This window comes from Odontesthes bonariensis, chromosome 21 (assembly GCF_027942865.1).
Source record: "Odontesthes bonariensis isolate fOdoBon6 chromosome 21, fOdoBon6.hap1, whole genome shotgun sequence".
NCBI classification, from domain to species: domain Eukaryota; kingdom Metazoa; phylum Chordata; class Actinopteri; order Atheriniformes; family Atherinopsidae; genus Odontesthes; species Odontesthes bonariensis.
The window spans coordinates 33,811,601-33,835,396 of NC_134526.1; the positions used below are offsets into that span (position 1 = coordinate 33,811,601).

At 45.8% G+C, this 23,796-nt stretch overlaps 1 protein-coding gene across 2 annotated transcripts in view; it reads left to right on the forward strand.

The window, feature by feature from the left end:
- The window catches only part of nbr1b (NBR1 autophagy cargo receptor b), a 288,590-nt gene that overhangs the window by 151,544 nt on the left and 113,250 nt on the right, over positions 1-23,796 (forward strand). For both annotated transcript variants that reach the window (XM_075454950.1, XM_075454951.1), the window contains exons 10-15: positions 7,413-7,572; positions 7,993-8,076; positions 8,176-8,361; positions 8,517-8,630; positions 15,253-15,328; positions 15,793-15,903. In XM_075454950.1, the coding sequence (XP_075311065.1) occupies positions 7,413-7,572; positions 7,993-8,076; positions 8,176-8,361; positions 8,517-8,630; positions 15,253-15,328; positions 15,793-15,903 (731 nt within the window). The remainder of the gene's footprint in view (positions 1-7,412; positions 7,573-7,992; positions 8,077-8,175; positions 8,362-8,516; positions 8,631-15,252; positions 15,329-15,792; positions 15,904-23,796) is intronic.

Genomic DNA, 23,796 nt, shown 5'->3' on the forward strand with positions numbered 1-23,796 from the left:
CCTCTCTGGGCCAGGAATGAGATCCTTCCCCAGGTGGAAGAGTTCAAGTATCTCTGGGTCTTGTTCACGAGTGAGGGACGAAGGGAGCAGGAGGTTGACAGGCGGATCGGTGCGGGGTCCGCAGTGATGCGGGCTCTGCACCGGCCCATCGTGGTGAAGAAGGAGCTGAGCCAGAAGGCGAAGCTCTCGATTTACAGGTTAGTCTACGTTCCTACCCTCACCTATGGTCACGAGCTGTGGGTAGTGACCGAAAGGGTGAGAAGCTCGGTCATCCGGGAGGGGCTCGGAGTAGAACCGCTGCTCCTCCGCATCGAGAGGAGTCAGGTGAGGTGGCTCGGGCATCTGGTTAGGATGCCTCCTGGACGCCTCCCTGGTGAGGTGTTCCGGGCCCGTCCCACTGGGAGGAGGCCCCGGGGAAGACCCAGGACACGTTGGAGAGACTATGTTTCTCGGCTGGCCTGGGAACGCCTCGGGGTCCCCCCAGAAGAGCTGGAGGAAGTGGCCGGGGACACGGACGTCTGGGTTTCTCCACTCAAGCTGCTGCCCCCGCGACCCGATCCCCAGAGAAGCGGCAGATAATGGATGGATGGATGGATTTCTCATGTAAGGTGACCTTGGGTGACCTGAAAGGCGCCTCCAAATAAAATGTATTATTCTTATTATTCTTATTAATAAATTCCTGCAGTGTCTAAATAAATCAATTCTGGTATTGAATGCGTTTGTAGAATAAGTAGGAGCAAATAATTCTTTGGAGAGAACTTCAATGCTGTCTTCTGACAAAGGCTTTCATGAGATGTCGATCACAGCCCTTGTCTGGTTTTGCTTCTTGTGTATCTGAGTTCCTGATGTTTTTTCCCCCTTAGCATCCTCTGCTTGTCCTGCACTGCTCGATGTCCCCTCCCTTTTTTGGTGTGGTAGGGTGGATTTGCTGGGTACTTTTTAAAATTCCTGTGATTCCTGGATTGTATTTTGCTCAGAACTGTACTTATTGTCACTGCTTGTCATGCTAAAATAAACTCAATATTGAGTCTTGTTGCAGCTGGTGTACATCCATCTTTTGTTATGGGCACTTGTACTTGTACTCTTTTTTTCTAATTGTAAACCTTACCTTTTTCATAGTTCTTCATAGTCCCTGAAGAAGGCTAGTAAGCTTGAGCACGTTGGTGTTTTTAAAAGTCTTTATGACTGTGACAGGCAAATAAAGGAATTCTGAATTATTTTTTAAAAGAGAGTGCCTTTTTATCTATATTTGGACATCATCAGGTATTTTGTATTTTTTTTCCTATATGGCAACACAATGGATTTTGAATTAAGCTAACATGGTTTGATTGAAGTTTAGGCTTTCAGCTCTTAACATAAGGAGTAAGAGATGCCTTAAATTAAGTTTAGTTGCAGTCTTTATATTGCTTTTATTTATTTTTTCATTTGTCCACATACCATGGGGATATAATTAAAAATCAAGTGTTCATAGAAGTCGTGTAATCCAAGATGCCACTACAGAGCCAATTTTCCAAAAGTTCATATCAGATCAACACTGCATGCACATCACCTGCCTCCAGCTACACAGACCTCACTCTTACCTTTACCCACACCTCCATTATGTCACCCTCCACCTCAGTCATGGATCTTAACTCAGCCTCACCAACACCTCCCTGAGAGACTGAGGCTGCAGATCCAGATGGTGTTTACTCCAGGGTCCTGAAGACCTGTGCAGAACAGTTATGTGGGACTCTGTAGTACTTTGTCAAACTTAACCTGAGTCAGGGAACAGTACGGTGTAAGACATCTCCTGCTGCTCTACCTAAACAAAATATATCATGCATCTGCCCTTGGAGACCATTTGCCAGTTGCCCTAACATCCCATATCATGAAAGGCCAGCGGAAACTGTTGTTAGTTCACCTCAGTGAGCAAGTGAACACCGTTTAGGATCCACTACAGTTTATCATCTTGGGGTTTGTGTTGGAGATGCCATCATCTACCTGCTTCAGTGAGCCCACTCTCATCTGGACAAAGCAGGCAGCACTCTGAGGATCGTGTTCTTTGATTTCTCCAGTGCTTTTAATACAATTCAGCCTGTACTGTTATGTAAGAAGCTTCAGAATTCACAAGTGGATGCCTCCACAACCACCTGGTTTATCGACTACCTGAAAAATAGACCACAGTTTGTGAGACTGATGGGTTGTGTGTCTGTGAAGGTGGTCTGCAGCACCACAGGGGGACTCACTGTTTCTCTTCACTCTGTACACTTCAGACTTCCAGTACAACTCAGAGTCATGTCATCTCCAGAAACACTCTGATGACTCTGCAATTGTTGGGTGTATTAGGCAAGGCAAGTTTATTTGTATTGCACAATTCAACAACAAGGTGATTCAAAGTGCTTTGCAGAGACATTAAACGGTAGAAATAAAAAGCACGATTTAAAATTGAAAGAAAAAAGAAAGAAATAAGAACAATAGATAAAATCAGTAGTTAGAATATGATTAAGTTTTGAAACTCAAGCTTCAGATTTGGAGCTTTATTCAAACGCAGCTGAAAATAGGTGTGTCTTCAACCTGGACTTAAACACACTGGCCCTCATTTATCAAACTTGCGTAAGACGAAAAACATGCATAGGTCGTGTGTACGTTCTTTTCTGCGCAAAGGTTGGCATTTATCAAATCCATCGTGAGCGCAGGAAAGATGAAATCGCCACGACAGGTCTGAAGCCGTGTATGCACTTTTCCATTTTGACTTGCGGTGACTGCAATAGCATACATAAACAGCAGCGTCACTAGTGCGTGCTCAGGAGTCGCAACAAATCTCTAGGTTATTTGACTTCAACATAAATATAAACATAAACGCAAATTAAATAAATTAAACAAGTACAACTCTGTAATTGGAAGAGTGATGGCTCATTATTCAACCGCACACCCTCACACCGAACGCATACGCGCACGCGTGCCACTGTGGAGAGGTGTACAGGGCTCCTAAAGGGCAGGTGGATCTGTCTCTCGGCTGCGGGGGGAACCCTTCTATATACGCCCGAAAAGGTATGTAATATTATTATTGCATGCGGGGTTCTCCATAACATTGCCCAAAAAAAGGGAGTGCCATTTCCAGATGTACATCCAGAGGACCCCGTACCCAGAGATCCCTTCCACCAGCCTGCACAGCCAAGAGCGCTCAGGAGGAGAGAGGAATGTATTCAGCGATTCTGACTTTTGGTAAGCATTCTGTTATTCAAGGAAAAAAGACATAGCTCCGATCAGGCCAGCCACCCTCTCCTCCAAGGCACTCAAATCCAAACCTGGATCGGAGCTCCCCCCCGTTAGTGACATGCTGCGTTGGAGAGCTGCGACCTTGTTTTTTTGGCAAATTTCATATCGGACCACTTCTTCCTGATCTTATTGGAGAAGAAGTAAAACATCGTTCAATTTTAGATTTAATTTAATCTGGAGTTTATTACATTTTATTGACCATCACAGTAGGGAAAATACATAACTCGTCCGGTCTGCGATTTACAGCGTTGACAGCGTTTCTTTGCCGCCTTTCGTCTATCCATGTCGCAAATTCTAGAGGTGCGGCCTCTCAACCCCCTTTTGTAGAAGGCGTGATTAGGATAATTACGATGGATTTCAGCCGCTGAATTTATCAACAGCCGCTCGGTCTTACAATGGGATTGGTGTGGTACGCATGTTCTGTAAATCTCACTTGAGCCTCTGCGTACGACGAGTTCTCCGCTCATATCTACGATGCTTTCTACGACGGCTTGATAAATGAGGGCCACTGAGTGTTCCAGCTGATCTGAGGCTTTCTGGGAGTTTGTTCCAGACATGTGGAGCATAGAAGCTGAATGCAGCTTCTCCATGTCTGGTTCTGACTCTGGGAACTGATAGAAGACCGGATCCAGATGACCTGAGGGGTCTGGAAGGTTCATACTGGGTCAGGAGGTCACTGATGTATTCTGGTCCTGGACCTTTCAGAGCTTTAGAGACCAGCATCAGAACTTTAAAGTCTATCCTCTGATGGACAGGCAGCCGGTGTAAAGACCTCAGAGCTGGAAGTGATGGACAAGAGGCTGAGTTCAGGGAAGTGGTTGATCATGGTGTGGGAAAGATCACCGAATCTTGAGTAAGAACAAAACGTATTGTTTGTGGTTTTTAGGAATAAGCATATTACCATGCTCTGAGAAGAGGTGGATGTGGTGGATGACCACAGATTCTTGGGTGTTCAAACAGAATGAACTGGAAATACATCACTGAGATTGTCTACAAAAATGGACAGAACAGTCTGTGCTACCTAAGGAAACTAAGATCCTTTAGTGTCTGCACCAAATGTTTCATATCATCTTTATGTCTGTGGTGGAGAGTGCAATCTTCTTTGCATCATCTGTTGGGGCAGCAGCATGAGAGCCAGATACTCCTGGAGATGATTGTTAAAAGAAGATTGCTGCACAAGTTGATAAACATAATGAACCACAGTGCCCATCTCCTCTTAACATTTTGTTAAAAAAGTGGAGGGTGTCCAGTCAAAGGGTTCTTCAGCTCAGCCGCAACACAGAAAGGTACAGGAGACCATTCCTGCCAGAACCAATAACCATTCATTAGCTTATAATGATTGACGGGAACAAAAATAATGCAACATTAACATTTCCCTTTGGCTTAAATAATGTATTTTTTACATTTCATTAATCTTCTGTCCAAGTCTCTGTTAGTGAATGAGTTGATGTGTGATCATCATATTGATATATTTTGTCTTACAGAAACCTGGCTGCAGCAGGAGGATCATGTTAGCATAATGTGAGCATCATGTTAGCATTAATGAAGCAACTCCCTCTGACTGTTTAAATGTTCACGTTCCTGGAACCACAGGCAGAGGAGGAGGAGTGGCAGCTATCTTCAGATCAGGGTTACTCATCAGTCCCAGACCCAAGATTAGTTTGAGCTCTTTTGAATCTCTGATTCTCAGTTTTTCCCACGCAAAGTGGAAATCCCAGAAACCTCTTGTGTTTGTTGTTGTGTATCGTCCACCTGGCCCTTATTCTGAGTTTCTGTCTGAATTCTCAGAGTTTTTATCCCAGTTAGTGCTGAGTACAGATAAAGTCATTGTAGTGGGTGACTTTAATAATCATGTAGATGTTGAAAATGATAGCCTGAATATGAACTTTAATTCTATATTAGACTCTATTGGATTTTCTCAGAGTGTTCACAGACCGATTCACTGCCTTAATCACACCCTTGATTTTGTGCTGACTTATGGCATTGAGAGTGAACAGTTAACAGTGTTCCCTCTTATCTGACCATTTTCTGATAACCTTTGAGTTTACATTAAGTAGGTATCTATCAGAGAATGCTGTCATAAAATTTAAAGACTTCATTGTATTGTGTTGGTGTACGTTCTCAGTCATGAGACCATCAGGAAATGGTTACAGCATAAGGGCGGATTCTGTGCCATGCTGGACCTCTTCCTTCCCACCATCTATTTCAAGTACAATGACTGTTTGTACAGACAGACGCACGGCGGGAGCCACTGGAGGTGGTGAGGAGATCGGAGAGGTTGTTGTTGCGGCGGCCGCAGCTCAGTGGTTAGAGTGGGTTGTCTAATAACTGGAAGGTTGGCGGTTCGATCCACTCTCACCACCAAAAATTGGGGAACTTGCCACGGCCGAGGTGCACTTGAGCAAGGCACCGTACCCCCATGCTCCCCTTCTGCTGTAAATGGCTGCCCACCACTCCAGTGTATATAGCATCTGTCTCCATGAGTGTGTGACCCTGTGCATGTGTGTGTTCAACAGGTGCCAACCTGGATGGTTTAAATGCGGAGTCATTTTGTGTATTTCCTGTTTCTACATGATATCTACAATAAAAATTATCTTAATCTTAATCCGGACTTGCTGGGTTCTGTTGGTGAGAAAGTTCAGGATCCAGAGTATGACTGCTGACTACTTAGGTTGAAGTTGTGGTGGAGTCTCTCTGCTACGATGTGGGGTTGCAAGGTGTTAAAGGTGGAGGAGAAGTTAGCAAACAGGAGCCTGGCAGAGGTGCTCCAGGTGTCTGTGGAAGGTGACGATGATGAAGGCTTTGGCATCATCGACACCTTTGCGACTTTGGTATGCAAATTGGAAATCACTCCTTAACTGGTCTGCACAGTGTCTGAGGACCCAGCCACTGATGTTACCTTAGGCCTCTTGAGGGCCCTCACTACATCCACGGTGAGGAAGGAGATGGAGATGGGCAGGTCACAGGGTTTGAGGTTTGACCTGATGTCACCTAGCTGGGTGTAATTGTTGGTCTCAAATCTAAAGAATTAGGAATTAAAGTTGTTGGGGAGAGATGCTGGGGTGCTGCCGGGGATCTTTACAGGGTTGCTGCTGGTGGGCAGGTTCACAGTCGCCATTTTCTTAAGAGCTTGCCAAGCTGAACGAAGGTTTCCCTGAGAAAACTTTTCCTCCACTTTGTTCTTGTAGTTGATCTTGGCAATCTTAATGGCCCTCTTAACCTCTTCATTGACCTCCTTTTTCCTCAATCAGAGAAAGAAGACCCATTTATTTTTGTTGATGATGGTTTTTAGCTCCTTGGTGTTTATTGTTAGGGAAGATGGTGACTGTCTTGGAGGCTATGATGTTTTCCTCACAGACGTTGATGTAGGATGAGACCACCTCCACTTGTTTGTTTAGGTCATCAGAAGAGGAAAGGAGGTTGCTCCAGTTTGAAGCATCCCTAGAGAATGGCTATTGCCCACTCCCTGATGGTTTATGTTTATGTTTATGTTTATACATTTGGCTGAGACGCTGCAGCAGCTCCCGCGAGTATGTAATCTTCAGTGTGTCTGCGGATGAAGCAGCAATCGCATAAACCAGCTTTTTCCAGGTCACTGTTACTACGGAAGCACCTGTACTAGTGGAGATGATACTCTTCAAACAGAAGTCATTGTATTCCGACACATACTCACTTAAGGCTATGGTGTCATCTCCATGTGGTTCACAGAATACATTCCAGTCTCTTTCCTCAAAGCACCTCTTCATAGAGTTTTCAACTCCCAGTGACCATCTCCTCACAGTTTTTTTTGTCACAGCAAAATGCACACTTTTCTAAAACACAACAGAAATTATTTAATATATTAACAGTTGAAGTATTTAACAAAATGAAAATGGATGAAATAAAATGATTTGGGAGACTGTTGTGGATTATTCCATGTTTATCTTTAGAATACTGAAGGGAGATTGGAGACAATGATGATAATAATTATATACATTACCACATTTTTATAGCACTGAAATGTTTTATAAAGTACTGGAGAAAAAGTATTGTGTGTGTAGAGGAAGTCAAATGGATATTAACAAAATCATAATTTCATGCTTGTTTTTTATAAAAGGAAACATGAGCATGACTAGAAATAAAAGGAAGTTAAAAAGATTCTATTTCCTGCCCAGGCGTCCAAAGTGCCCATGTCCTCTGGTGGTTCCAGCCATGATGGCCGCTTTTCTGGATGAAAATCTTCCTGATGGAACACGACTGCGTCCTGGAACCAAGTTTATAAAATACTGGAAGATGAGGAATACTGGAACTATCAATTGGAGCGCTGATACTAAGGTGATTAAATGGGTTCTCATTAATAAAAATGACTAAAAGTGGGAATTTGTTCAAACTAAGAAATTCCATATAAAGTTTCAGCAACTCTTTAATGGCAGTTTCCGTAAAGAAGTTAGCAAAGAAGTTAGCAAAGCTGCTCTTTTAACATGTAGTTTTGAGGTTCCACCATGAAGCATGAAACCAAAGTTAACATTCAGTCTCTAGGAGCTTCTTTTTAGTTGCTTACAAGCTGAGGGTGATTGTTTAGGAGAGTGGTGAAACTGAAAGCTATGGAAACAAAGTGAGTTGACTGAGAAGACCGCACAGCCATGAATCATTTTTTGTCACTTTCCATTGTTCATATAATCTTTCAAGTAAACTATGAAAAAAAATCATATGAAATAGTGTGTACTTATTTTATATTTAATCCACTTCCTGCAGCTGAAATTCATGTGGGGGAATCTAGTGGTGGGACCTGGGGATCGTTGGAGAGAAGTCTCTGTTCCTGCTCTCCAACCAGGACAGGTAAGATGAGCATCCATGTTCTCTCTCTCACTGTTTTTCTGCAGTTTTTGTTGAAGCACTGACTCACATGGACATGCTGGCTCTTCCTACTGTGTGTAGGTGGGCATAGTGAGTGTAGCACTGTGTGCTCCTGCTGTTGAGGGCTCCTACACCTCCCACTGGCGTCTGGCTCATGCTGGAGGGCAGTTTGGACCAAGAGTGTGGTGCAACATAGTGGTGGATCCTCTGGCGCCAGCACCCATGTTGGCTGATGGCATACTTGTGTCACCCTGTGTCACACCACAGGTAAAACAATGACTGGATATACCAGGATGAAATCCTGAAAATGAATGTCCGTTACAGTGAATACACACAAGGACAGATAAATACACATTTATATACACACCCACACACTCACATTGCATGTGTTGCTGTCTGGAATGATTTGGCTTTATTTGCAGGGTAAGATCCCCGCAGTTAAGGAGGAAGAAGCCTGTGCAGCTTCTCGGGAACAACCTTTAATGTCAGTACACCAAGAGTTCTACATCCCCTCTGTAGACCTGCTTACTGCCCAGGTAAGCTGACCTCCAGCTTTTTATTTATTTATTTAATTTCATTTCCATCCATCCATCCATCCATTATCTTCCGCTGGTCCGGGGATCGGGTCGCGGGGGCAGCAGCTTGAGCAAAGAGACCCAGACGTCCCTGTCCCCGGCCACTTCCTCCAGCTCTTCTGGGGGGACCCCGAGGCGTTCCCAGGCCAGCCGAGAGACATAGTCTCTCCAACGTGTCCTGGGTCTTCCCCGGGGCCTCCTCCCAGTGGGACGGGCCCGGAACACCTCACCGGGGAGGCGTCCAGGAGGCATTCTCACCAGATGCCCGAGCCACCTCATCTGACTCCTCTCGATGCGGAGGAGCAGCGGTTCTACTCCGAGCCCCTCCCGGATGACCGAGCTTCTCACCCTATCTCTAAGGGAGAGCCCAGACACCCTGCGGAGGAAACTCATTTCGGCCGCTTGTATTCGCGATCTCGTTCTTTCGGTCACTACCCACAGCTCGTGACCATAGGTGAGGGTAGGAACATAGATTGACCGGTAAATCGAGAGCTTCGCCTTCTGGCTCAGCTCCTTCTTCACCACGACGGGCCGGTGCAGAGCCCGCATCACTGCAGACGCCGCACCAATCCGTCTGTCAATCTCCTGTTCCATTCGTCCCTCACTCGTGAACAAGACCCCGAGATACTTGAACTCCTCCACTTGGGGAAGGATCTCATTCCCGACCCGAAGAGAGGATTCCACCCTTTTCCGGCTGAAGACCATGGTCTCAGATTTGGAGGTGCTGATGGTCATCCCAGCCGCTTCACACTCGGCTGCGAACCGCTCCAGTGAGAGCTGAAGGTCACGGCCTGACGACGCCAACAGAACCAAATCGTCCGCAAAAAGCAGAGACCCGATTCTGAGGTCGCCAAACCGGACCCCCTCAACGCCCTGGCTGCGCCTAGAAATTCTGTCCATAAAAATTATGAACAGAATCGGTGACAAAGGGCAGCCCTGACGGAGTCCAACCCTCACAGGAAACATGTCCGACTTACTGCCGGCAATGCGGACCAAACTCTGACACCGGTCATACAGAGACCGAACAGCCCATATCAAGGAGTCCGGCACTCCATACTCCCGGAGCACCCCCCACAAGAGTCCCCGAGGGACACGGTCGAACGCCTTCTCCAAGTCCACAAAACACATGTAGACCGGTTGGGCGAACTCCCATGCACCCTCCAGGATCCTGCGGAGGGTATAGAGCTGGTCCACTGTTCCACGGCCAGGACGAAAACCACACTGCACCTCCTGAATCCGAGATTCGACTATCCGGCGGATCCTCCTCTCCAGTACCCCCGAAAAGACCTTACCAGGGAGGCTGAGGAGTGTGATCCCCCTATAGTTGGAACACACCCTCCGGTCCCCCTTTTTAAAGAGGGGGACCACCACCCCGATCTGCCAGTCCAGAGGCACTGCCCCCGATGTCCACGCGATGCTGCAGAGGCGTGTCAACCAAGACAGCCCCACAACATCCAGAGCCTTGAGGAACTCAGGACGGACCTCATCCACCCCCGGGGCCTTGCCACCGAGGAGTTTTTTGACCACCTCGGCAACCTCAGCCCCAGAAATGGGAGGTCCCACGTCCGAGCTCCCCAACTCTGCTTCCTCATCGGAAGGCGTGTCGGTAGGATTGAGGAGGCCCTCGAAGTACTCCCCCCACCGACTCACGACGTCCCTAGTTGAAGTCAGCAGAGCCCCGCCCTCACCATACACGGTGTTGACGATGCACCGCTTCCCCCCCCTGAGCCGCCGGATGGTGGACCAGAATCTCCTCGAGGCCGTCCGGAAATCGTTCTCCATGGCCTCCCCGAACTCCTCCCAAGCCCGAGTTTTTGCCTCAGCAACCGCCGAGGCTGCGTTCCGCTTGGCCTGTCGGTACCCATCAGCTGCTTCCAGAGTCCCACTGGCCAAAAAGGCCCAATAGGACTCCTTCTTCAGCTTGACGGCCTCCCTCACCACTGGGGTCCACCAGCGGGTTCGGGGATTGCCGCCACGACAGGCACCGACCACCTTGTGGCCACAGCTCCGGTCGGCCGCCTCAACAATGGAGGCACGGAACATGGCCCATTCGGGCTCAATGTCCCCCACCTCCCCCGGGACATGGTTGAAGCTCTGCCGGAGGTGGGAGTTGAAACTCCTCCTTACAGGGGATTCCGCCAGCCGTTCCCAGCAGACCCTCACAATACGTTTGGGCCTGCCAGGTCTGACCGGCTTCCTCCCCCACCAGCGGAGCCAACTCACCACCAGGTGGTGATCAGTTGACAGCTCCGCCCCTCTCTTCACCCGAGTGTCCAGGACATACGGCCGCAAGTCCGATGATACGACTACAAAGTCGATCATCGAGCTGCGGCCTAGGGTGTCCTGGTGCCAAGTGCACATATGGACACCCTTATGCCTGAACATGGTGTTCGTTATGGACAATCCGTGACGAGCACAGAAGTCCAACAACAAAACACCACTCTGATTCAGATCGGGGGGGGCGTTCCTCCCAATCACGCCCCTCCAGGTCTCACTGTCATTGCCCACGTGAGCATTGAAGTCCCCCAGCAGGACGAGGGAGTCTCCCGGAGGAGCACTCTCTAGTGCCTCCTCCAGGGACTCCAAAAAGGGTGGGTACTCTGAACTGCCGTTCGGTGCATAAGCACAAACAACAGTCAGGACCCGTCCCCCCACCCTAAGGCGGAGGGAGGCTACCCTCTCGTCTACCGGGGTAAACCCCAATGTACAGGCGCACAGCTGGGGGGCGATAAGTATGCCCACACCTGCTTTACGCCTCTCACCGCGGGCAACTCCAGAGTGGAAGAGAGTCCAACCCCTCTCGAGGAGGCTGGTTCCGGAGCCCAAGCCATGCGTCGAGGTGAGTCCGACTATATCTAGCCGGAACCGCTCAGCCTCGCGCACCAGCTCAGGCTCCTTCCCCAGCAGAGAGGTGACGTTCCACGTCCCAAGAGCCAGCTTCAGTAGCCGAGGATCAGACCGCCAAGGTCCCCGCCTTCGGCTGCCGCCCAGCTCACATTGCACCCGACCCCCATGGCCCCTCCCACGGGTGGTGAGCCCGTAGGAAGGGGGACCCGTGTCGTTTCTTCGGGCTGTGCCCGACCGAGCCCCACGGGCACAGACCCGGCCACCAGGCGCTCGCCGGCGGGCCCCACCCCTGGGCCTGGCTCCAGGGGGGGGCCCCGGTGACCCGCGTCCGGGCAAGGGAACACGGTGTCCATAAATATTATTCATCATAGGGGTCTTTGTGAGCTGTTCTTTGTCTGGTCCCTCATCTAGGATCTGTTTGCCATGGGTGACCCTACCAGGGGCTTAAAGCCCCAGACAACATAGCTCCCAGACTCATTGGGGCACGCAAACCCCCCCACCACGATAAGGTGACAGCTCAAGGGGGAGAATTTCATTTCATTTTGCTTTATTCTGCAGCGATTGTTGGGGTGATGAAAGGTGTTGGGTTTACGCCAGATATAGCTTTTCCTTTTGGTGGGGACCAAGCAATAGAGCTGAATTAGTTATTAACAAATATTAATAAGTGTCTAAGGACAGTTATTATTATTACAGTCAGAAAAATGATTTATGAAAATGATTACCATCAGGGGACCACTGACTTAGGTCAGAAGCTAATAACTAAAACCCAGTATGTCTCAAAATACATTTGTCTATACGTGTTAGTCTGGGACACACAGAGAGCAAATATGTAGCCTAAGAATCTGAGCATTGACATTCACAACCAACATTTCTCACAGTGAAACATACACAATGACCACACAGTGAGGATGTGTAGCCCATGTATTACCTGGGGATTTCTGGTCTCGGTCTCTCAAATGAACCTTACTTTCTTAACATTGTCACCACAAAACCTTAGAAAAGACAAGTCTATACAATGTGCTTTCAAACAAAGGATGTTCTATGCTGAGCTGTGTGGCACTGATGCTACTGCTCATGTTCTATCCCTTGGGCTCTCCAGAAGAAGACACATGAGGGCTGTGTTTAAAACCTTGGGGAAGTCTGGTGAAATTCCCAATTACCTTAGTTTGTAAGATCTTCTTATACCTTTTGAGATCATGTGGCCCAAACCCAATCTCTATTCGGCACCTGCTGTCTGATAATGCTACTACATCTTTGTCATTGTCTCCACAGAGCTCATTCTATAGCTCACATTGATGTGCATAACTGTATTTATCCTAATATGCCATATTTTTCAATAAAAATATTAATTAAAAAAAAAAGAAAACTTTTTACAGCTCAACCAGGTTTTTTATTTATTGGTAATGAACCTCAGAGAGAGAAACTGTCAGTACATCTTCAATTACTCACTTTGAACCCATCTAAAACAGTGAAGAATCTTGGCATCATCTTTGACCCAGATCTTAGATGCCACATGTTAGAAATGTAACTAAGACTAGTTTTTATCATCTTAAAGGGATAGTTCGCCTCTTTTGACATGAAGCTGTATGACGTCCCATATCAGCAACATCATTTATGAACATTTTCTTACCCCCTTCTCTCTACCTTCGTATCACTGCCTGCTGTGTAGACTGTGCAGACGAAGTGCAGACCGAGCAGTCCCCTGCTTCCGAGCAGTAACACTGTAACAGATGCGGCTATCGGCAGACGGCTGAACGCAGTGATATGAAGGGAGGCAAAAATAGCACCAAGCGATCGTGAGGTCTGACTTTTTCCTGGAGAACGATTTTGTGATGCAAATGTATTACTCTTTTGAACGCACATTGTTTTGAGAAGCAAAACGCTTTATTTTTGTGGGCCCAGCCAACTAGCCGGACTACCTTCGTCAACGCCAAAACGAGGCTGGAACTCTGCTCACAGGACGCAGCAGGGGGTAAGAAGATGTTCAGAAATGATGTTGCTGATATGGGATGTTAAACAGCTTCATGTCAAAAGAGGCGAACTATCCCTTTAAGAATATTACCAGAATACGACAGTTTCTCTCTCAAGCCGACGAAGAGACTCAATTACACGCTTTTATTACCCCTAGAATTGCAATGCTCTTCTTTCTGATCTCCCTAAGAAAGATATAGTCCCCTTGAAGCTCCTCCAAAACTCTGCTGCTTGGGCTCTGACCAAAGAGAGCACATAACACCAGTTTTAGAGTCTCTGTTTTGGCTTCCTGACAGCTTCAGAATAGATTTTAAGATTCTTTTACGGATTTTCAAGGCTCTTAATGGTCTTATTCCTGAGTATTTATCAGAACAGTTTTTATATTATGAGCCTGTTAGAATCCTCAGGGCTTTTTAATTATTACCAAATAATAACAGAGAGAACTTAGTCTTCCTATGGTGTATGTTTGTGGAACAGCCTTCCTGAAGACCTGAGAGCAGCAGAAAATATGAATTCTTTTAAGGCCAGACTAAAACACACTTTGTTGGACTGGCTTTTATTTGAATTACATTTTTTCACGCCTTTTATCTTGTTTTAACTTCTGTACTTTTTACCCTTTTTAAAGTATTTTAGTTACATTGTTTTAGTTATATTTTATGCTTTGTTATCTTTTTTACTTTATCTGTTTTATTTTTTTTTATTTTAATTTATTTTATTTATTCATTTAATGTTTTTACCTAATCTCTCATTTTTTACCTCACAGATGGCGCTTCCTCGGTTCAGTTTTATATTGTGGGCTCAATATGATGATATGTGTGTTTAAGAGAGAGAGACTGATACAAAAGGGACTTTTATATCTGTAAAGCACTTTGAATTGCAAAAGCTGTATGAAAAGTGTTATATGAATAAAGTTTGATTGATTGAAGAGTATTCATCTGCGATTTGGAAGGTTGGTGGTTTGATTCCCTGGTCCTATTATCAGTTTCCTTGGGCAAGGCACTGAACTACATGTTACATCTGATGCATCCATCACTGTGTGGATGTGTGTGACAGAAAAATCACAGTGTAGTTTTTAACTCTGTATAGACTTTGATGTGCTGTGTGAGTGTGTGTGAATGGGGGACTGGAGCTTGTAGTGTATGGTTAACTATGCTAGAAAAGTGCAATGGAAGGACATTTAACTCTTTCGGTGCCATTGACGTCTATAGACGTCAATTTAAAAAAAAAACGCTGACTGCCAAAGATGTCTATAGACGTCAATTGCGTTTTTTAATGGAGCGGGCTGGGGGACAATCTAGCGGAGTTTGTCACTAAATCTTAGGCTTGTAAACACTAAACAGAGAATATACTGGCAAAATTACCCGCAAGGTGGCAGCAGTGCCACTTTGCACAAAAAAAGAAGAAGCGTGTTTTCTCCGTTTTTTGGGTCAAACAGCTGTTTTTGGTGAAACCAACCTATGTTCTACTGTCTATTACTAAAGGACTGAAAATGGTAGAAACAAACTTTTTTTTCCTGTTGAAAGAAGAGAGTCTACTCTTTCGTTTGGTAATTTCGGTGTGTACATAGTCATAAGACACACTTTTCTGTGGGTCTTGGAAAATCAGTCAAAATACTGTAAAACACTTGGCAGTATGGCTTTCTGAACTGAAAATGGCCGGCAGCCAATGAGTTAATTTACCATGGTGTATATTGTCAAAAAACATGGATTCCCATTATGCAGCTTGAACACAGCTTAATGGTTACTTGTTGTTTCTTATCTGACAGGATCTTCTCTCTTTCGAGCTGTTGGACATCAACATCGTCCAAGAGTTGGAGTGTGTCCCAAACAACACCCCCGCTGGTAAGAAGAGTTTGAGCTCTTCAGTAGTTCTGAAACAATAACTGGATGGACATGGAAATCATCATAAGAGACTATTGTTTGTATCGGAAGATATGAAGTTTATATTGAACTCAGGCAAGCTTGTTTCAGTAAGTCTCTGCTTCCTCCATTTAAATGATGAAGTTTATCAAATATTTTTTTTTAACGTTGGCCCATCACTTAGCTGAAGCAGCTTTTGTGGTAAAAGCTGTATTGTTACATTTGGATGATGGCAACCTCATTTGGGGTTCCCTAACTTTCTGAATCAGGTTTAAATTTGCAAAAGGGTTACTTTGGATGTTTTGATATCATCAATGGTGTCGAATGTTTAAAAGAAGGGACATCCATTCTTTTTCTTTTAGCAACTCCTAATTACAAGCCTGTTTAAAAGAAACTTGTGGATGACTATCTCAAATAGATTCTTGTTCTTTTTCCCGTCAATCTAGATGTGACTCCCTGCATGTCTCCTCTGCTCATAGATGGCCACCTGCTGGACAAGAGCAGTCCTTCTTTGGGCCTGATCCAAGAAGAGGCTGAAGTTATCAATAGCATCATGGGTAATGGAGATATCTTTTCATGAGGTTAATTTTTTACAGCAAACATTTTGACCTGAAAAAGTTTGACAAGCACAGTTATAGAATTGAGGGCTGTGATGTTCTGCTTTTGTGCATGTTTTAAAGTGAACAAGAATGCATTGGAGCAGAACCTAAATGCAGGCTTTGTATAGTTACCAGAGCTTATCCGATGATTTCTAATGCAAATGTGTGCAATGCCTATGTTGTGTTGTTGACAGGTAAGGGGCTATGGAGGATTGAGACAAAATCCAAAATAAAAAAACTAAAAAACGTAAATGTCCCAAACATATAAATATAATCAACAAACAGTCAAACAAAAAATGCTAAAAAAAATTATATGAAAAATCATTTAGGCAATAATTAATGTAAAAAATGTGAAATAAATTGATATAGCTTTTAAGTTTTTTCCACTGTATTAAATTTATTGTGTTAATGTGTATTTATTTACTTTTCAGTTTGATTTATTGGTTTACTCATTTGATTTTCTTATACATTCATCATCCCAACATTTTCTTTGGTTTGTCTGCCTTTAGATTTCACTAAATTTAGATGTTTCAGCTTTTTTATTTTCTTCAACAAAGTATTTTTTTTAACTACTTCATTGTCATTAAAGCTCACATACTGTATGTATTTACTTCTGTCTCTCAAATGTATTTCTGCTTAATTTTTATATTCATTTATTAATTAATTCTAAATTAATTCTTCACATCATTATTTCAGCATTTCTTTGTAGATGAATGGATTTAATGAGACATTTATGTATCTAAGAATTTCCTTTTGATTTAGTCTGTTTCAGTCCTCCATACATAACATGCCTTGACAAAGACTTGAAGACACGATTGATCTTGCGATCTGATTGGTTCTTGGAACGTAGAGGCTTTTGCTCCCAAAGGAATATTTCAGACAAATCGATATTACAGATGAAGCTGGGAGTAAACGCAGATTCCCTTTGTGAACAAAAGCCTCTACGTTCCGAGAACCAATCAGATCGCAAGATCGATCATGTGTCTTTAAGTCTTTTCAACTTTCCATTGCGGAGATGCCGTTTTGTGCGCGGGTCCGGATAAGATCCGACACGGTGTGCAAGTGGACTCCGAGGCGGACCCGTTTTCCGGATGCATTGCGAAGGCGTGCAAGTCTTTCTGCTATCCGGGTGGTCTCATGCTTACCCTTATTAACAGGCACAAGGGAGAGGGCCAATAAAAAAGTAATTGTTTAGTGAGATACTTGTCTGTATCAGTGACCATGTGTAGTAGATGTGACATTAGAAATATATTTAGGACTCACAGCACATGTGTTGCTTGACCCATGTCCCACAATCTGTTTTTGAGCAGGTTAGGTGAAAAACTGAAAAACGGAAAAAATGGAATCTCTAGATGGGGGAGGGAACACAAGGTGGCTGATAGATCTAGTAGACCATGAACTCACAGGAAAGTAATCAGAGTACATATGCCGACGACTTACTGTTGTATGTGTCTGACCCAGTGTGGTGAGTTTCCCACATAGTTCAGGTGTTGCATAGATTCGGTGTCTCTTCGGGATATAAGACTAACCTTACGAAAAGCGAGTGCTTTCCAGTGAACAAACTAGCGCTTGCAATTCCACAAAGGGACCTGCCATTTTATCTGTCTAAATCTGGCTTTAGATATTTAGGAATCAATATCACACGGACTTTCTCTAAATTATACAAAGAAAACATTACACCCCTCATTGATAAACTAAAAAACGATTTACAGAATTGGAGGTCCATTAATCTCTCACTGATTGGAAAGATCAACTGTATTAAAATGAACGTGTTACCCCGATTCCTCTATCTTTTTCAAAGCCTTCCTATATTTCTACCAAAATCCTTTTTTCAGTCCATTGATAAAACTATATCATCATTCTTTGGGGGGGGGGGGTAAAGCCCCTAGAATACAAAAAAGGCTTCTGCAGCGACATCGGCCCCTGGGTGGATTGGGTTTGCCAAATTTGCTTCACTATCACCGCGTGGCTAATATTCAGAAAATCATATACTGGTTTCATGCTCCAAAACTGTCGTGATGCGAAATTGAAAATGAGTCATGCATTTTGACATCCCTCCCCGCCTTGGTTACTTCGAGTCTCCCTCTGTCTACTTCACCCTATACCTCTAACCCTATTGTTATCTTTAATGTGTGTGGTAACTAGCTGCAGTAGAAGGAGCACCCCAGGTTTGTTTCTTCAGTAAATGCATTTATTCTGGCTACATGAGTTATCTATCTGCAATACAACAGCTCTTTATTGATTTCTGCATAAAAAGATGGTTTTTACAGCCATAAAATAGTTATTGAGGGTGGATTGATTCAGACGGAGCACTACTGAAGGCCTAGGTGTGAAATGCACAGCCCACCACTGATACCTAGTGTCATACTGGCTGGTTTGATATGAAAGAAGGCTTGTTATACAACAGGAAATACTTTATATAGAGGAACAAGCACCGTGCTATTTTCTCTTTAAACAATTTTATTGAGGGAACAATCATGGAAATTAAGACATCCACAATACAAATTCGTCCTCTTTTTTCTAATTCAAACACAAAAAACAAACAAACAAACAACAACAACAACAACAAAAAACAATACAAAAGCAAATTAACATAACATACATAAACATAAATATCCTGTCCCCCACCCATCTCCCCTCCCCTGGGGCTTATATAATCACTTCAAGGCTTGTGTTAATTCAGCTTCAAATTGAGTTATCAATATGTTGTAGAAGGGGTTGCCAAGTTTTATCGAATCGTTTCAGTTTGTTTGCTAATAAGAATCGTATTCTTTCCAGATGAGATAATTTTACCATTTCCTCCAGCCACAACTTGACAGATGGAACCTCTGTTTTTTTCCAAAACCTCAAAATAAGTTTCTTCGCTATGATAAGTGCATAGGATAACAACTGTTGTTGATATTTATTAAACTGAGAGAGCTGATCGGAAACACCAAGTACAATCAAAAGTGGGTCTAGTTTCAGCTCGTTATGAAACATATCAGCTAAGGCTGAAATATGCAAGACCAATAAGGGAATAATTTAGTACACAAAAAATAGGAATGGAGAAGAGTACCTTCTTCAATATGGCATTTGCTACATAATGGTGATGTGTTAGGAAACATTTTATGTAACTTGGCTTTGCAGTAATGAAGCCTATGGATGATTTTAAATTGAATAAGACAATGTCTAGAATTCGTGGAACACTTGCTTACGCCTTCTAAAGCAGCTTTCCAGACTTCATTACCTATCTCTGTTCCCAGTTCCCGTTCCCAGTTTGTCTTTAAGCCTTGCATGGATGTTGAGGATTCGGATAGTAAGAAGTTATAAATCTGGGAAATTAAATGACCTTTCCCACCACCCAACTCAAGGATTTTTTCAAATTCACTTGGTATTATATTCACTAGTGTGTGCATATGTTTTTTGATGTATGCCCTGACCTGTAGATATCTGAAATGATTATGTTTGTGCAGACCAAATTTAACTTGTAATTGAGAAAAGGAGGCGAGATTACCATCTACCAACAGATCTCCGATAGTTCTTATGCCCAACTCCTTCCATTGTCTATAACCTGAGTCTAAAGTAGAAGGAACAAATGAGGGATTATTTGCTATTGGCAAAAGTGTAAATGTAGTTTCAATTCCAAATTGGGATTTCATCTGTTTCCAAGTACGTATAATACTGTGTATGATGACAATATTATTGTATGCCGACTTATCTATCTTTATTGGTGATAGAATAAGAGCACCAATTTCGTAAGGACCACAGTCTTCCTTTTCTAATTTAACCCACGTGGGCAAATGAAGGTTGTGGTCTAACCATATTGTGATAGTACGAAGTGCACTGGAGTAATAATAAAGGGAGAAGTGTGGAAGGGTCAATCCACCCTCCAGTTTTGCTTTACAAAGATGAGCTTTATTAATCCTATGTGTTTTATAGTCCCACAGAAATGGTGTAATCATAGAGTCAAGTTTCTTAAAAAATCTCTTTGGTATGAAAATAGGAATATTTTGAAACAGATAGAGAATTTGTGGGAGAAAAAACATTTTTATTGGATTGACTCTTCCCACTAGAGAAATGGGGAGAGATCTCCAAAACTGTATATTATTTTGCAATTTTGCCATAAGAGGGGGGAAGTTGGCTTCATAAAGTGACTCAAAATTCCTGGTAATCTCTATTCCTAAATAGGTGAGTTTATTGTTTGCTATTTTAAAAGGAGTGTTTCTCAATATCGAGGAGTCTTTGATTTTAATTGGCATCAGTTCGCTCTTGGACCAATTAATCCTATAACCTGAAAATCTGCCAAACTGAGTGATTGTGTCTAAGATGGCAGGGATTGTACACTGTAAGTTGGTTATGTACAGTAAAATATCGTCCGCGTACAGAGAAATTTTGTTTATAGTATCTTTAGTATTGTATTCAATTCAATTAAAAAATACTTTATTTATCCCAGAGAAAAATTAAATGTTGATGTAGCTCAATTAAATCAAAGAGTTATTATAGATGCTGATGGCTGTGGGCAGGAAAGATTTCCTGTAGCGGTCCGTTTTGCATCCAAACTGAAGAAGCCTTTGACTGAAGAGACTCTGTTTTCTGATAACAGTCTCATGGAGAGGATGTTCAGGGTTGTCCATAATTCTCTTGATTTTATGCAAAATCCTTCTTTGCATTATTGTTCCACAGTCGTCCCCAGAACAGAACCAGCCTTCTTTATCAGGTTGTTGAGTCTTTTTAGGTCCCAGATGACGCAAGAGGAAATGACGCTCTCAACAACAGACTTGTAGAAGATCTGCAACATCTTGTTGCAAACCTTGAAGGACCTTAGCTTCCTCAAGAAGGACAGTCTGCTCTGTCCTTTCTTGTAGATTGCTTCACTGTTGTGTCTCCAGTCCAGTCTGTTGTCCAGATGAACACCAAGGTATTTATATTCCTCAACCACCTCCACTTCTTCTCCCATGATGGAAACAGGGTTTGATCTGACCTTGTTTCTCCTGAAATCTACAATCATCCATCCATCCATCCATCATCTTCCGCTGGTCCAGGGATCGGGTCGCGGGGGCAGCAGCTTGAGCAAAGAGACCCAGACGTCCCTGTCCCCGGCCACTTTCTCCAGCTCTTCCGGGGGGACCCCGAGGCGTTCCCAGGCCAGCCGAGAAACATAGTCTCTCCAACGTGTCCTGGGTCTTCCCCGGGGCCTCCTCCCAGTGGGACGGGACGGGAACACCTCACCGGGGAGGCGTCCAGGAGGCATTCTCACCAGATGCCCGAGCCACCTCATCTGACTCCTCTCGATGCGGAGGAGCAGCGGTTCTACTCCGAGCCCCTCCCGGATGACCGAGCTTCTCACCCTATCTCTAAGGGAGAGCCCAGACACCCTGCGGAGGAAACTCATTTCGGCCGCTTGTATTCGCGATCTCGTTCTTTCGGTCACTACCCACAGCTCGTGACCATAGGTGAGGGTAGGAACATAGATTGACCGGTAAATGGAGAGCTTGGCCTTCTGGCTCAGCTCCTTCTTCACCACGACGGGCCGGTGCAGAGCCCGCATCACTGCAGACGCCGCACCGATCCGTCTGTCAATCTCCTGCTCCATTCGTCCCTCACTCGTGAACAAGACCCCGAGATACTTGAACTCCTCCACTTGGGGAAGGATCTCATTCCCGACCCGGAGAGGGCATTCCACCCTTTTCCGGCCGAGGACCATGGTCTCGGATTTGGAGGTGCTGATTCTCATCCCAGCCGCTTCACACTCGGCTGCGAATCGCTCCAGTGAGAGCTGAAGGTCACGGCCTGAGGACGCCAACAGAACCAAATCGTCCGCAAAAACCAGAGACCCGATTCTGAGGTCGCCAAACCGGACCCCCTCAACGCCCTGGCTGCGCCTAGAAATTCTGTCCATAAAAATTATAAACAGAATCGGTGACAAGGGGCAGCCCTGACGGAGTCCAACCCTCACAGGAAACATGTCCGACTTACTGCCGGCAATGCGGACCAAACTCTGACACCGGTCATACAGAGACCGAACAGCCCATATCAAGGAGTCCGGCACTCCATACTCCCGGAACACCCCCCACAAGAGTCCCCGAGGGACACGGTCGAACGCCTTCTCCAAGTCCACAAAACACATGTAGACCGGTTGGGCGAACTCCCATGCTCCCTCCAGGATCCTGCCGAGGGTATAGAGCTGGTCCACTGTTCCACGGCCAGGACGAAAACCACACTGCACCTCCTGAATCCGAGATTCGACTATCCGTCGGATCCTCCTCTCCAGTACCCCCGAAAAGACCTTACCAGGGAGGCTGAGGAGTGTGATCTCCCTATAGTTGGAACACACCCTCCGGTCCCCCTTTTTAAAGAGGGGGACCACCACCCAAATCTGCCAGTCCAGAGGCACTGCCCCCGATGTCCACGCGATGCTGCAGAGGCGTGTCAACCAAGACAGCCCCCCAACATCCAGAGCCTTGAGGAACTCAGGACGGACCTCATCCACCCCCGGGGCCTTGCCACCGAGGAGTTTTTTGACCACCTCCGCGACCTCAGCCCCAGAGATGGGAGGTCCTACGTCTGAGCTACCCAACTCTTCTTCCTCATCGGAAGGCGTGTCGGTAGGATTGAGGAGGCCCTCGAAGTATTCCCCCCACCGACTCACGACGTCCCTAGTAAAAGTCAGCAGAGCCCTGCCCTCACCATACACGGTGTTGACGGTGCACCGCTTCCCCCCCCTGAGCCGCCGGATGGCGGACCAGAATCTCCTCGAGGCCGTCCGGAAGTCGTTCTCCATGGCCTCCCCGAACTCCTCCCAAGCCCGAGTTTTTGCCTCAGCAACCGCCGAGGCCGCGTTCCGCTTGGCCTGTCGGTACCCATCAGCTGCTTCCAGAGTCCCACTGGCCAAAAAGGCCCGATAGGACTCCTTCTTCAGCTTGACGGCTTCCCTCACCACTGGTGTCCACCAGCGGGTTCGGGGATTGCCGCCACGACAGGCACCGACCACCTTACGGCCACAGCTCCGGTCGGCCGCCTCAACAATGGAGGCACGGAACATGGCCCATTTGGGCTCAATGTCCCCCACCTCCCTCGGGACATGGTTGAAGCTCTGCCGGAGGTGGGAGTTGAAACTCCTCCTTACAGGGGATTCCGCCAGCCATTCCCAACAGACCCTCACAATACGTTTGGGCCTGCCAGGTCTGACCGGCTTCCTCCCCCACCAGCGGAGCCAACTCACCACCAGGTGGTGATCAGTTGACAGCTCCGCCCCTCTCTTCACCCGAGTGTCCAGGACATACGGCCGCAAGTCCGACGATACAACCACAAAGTCGATCATCGAGCTGCGGCCTAGGGTGTCCTGGTGCCAAGTGCACATATGGACACCCTTATGCCTGAACATGGTGTTCGTTATGGACAGTCCGTGACGAGCACAGAAGTCCAACAACAAAACACCACTCTGATTCAGATCGGGGGGGCCGTTCCTCCCAATCACGCCCCTCCAGGTCTCACTGTCATTGCCCACGTGAGTATTGAAGTCTCCCAGCAGGACGAGGGAGTCTCCCGGAGGAGCACTCTCCAGTGCCTCCTCCAGGAAACTCCAAAAAGGGTGGGTACTCTGAACTGCCGTTCGGTGCATAAGCACAAACACCAGTCAGGACCCGTCCCCCCACCCTAAGGCGGAGGGAGGCTACCCTCTCGTCTACCGGGGTGAACCCCAATGTACAGGCGCACAGCCGGGGGGCAATAAGTATGCCCACACCTGCTCTACGCCTCTCACCGCGGGCAACTCCAGAGTGAAAGAGAGTCCAACCCCTCTCGAGGAGGCTGGTTCCGGAGCCCAAGCCATGTGTCGAGGTGAGTCCGACTATATCTAGCCGGAACCGCTCA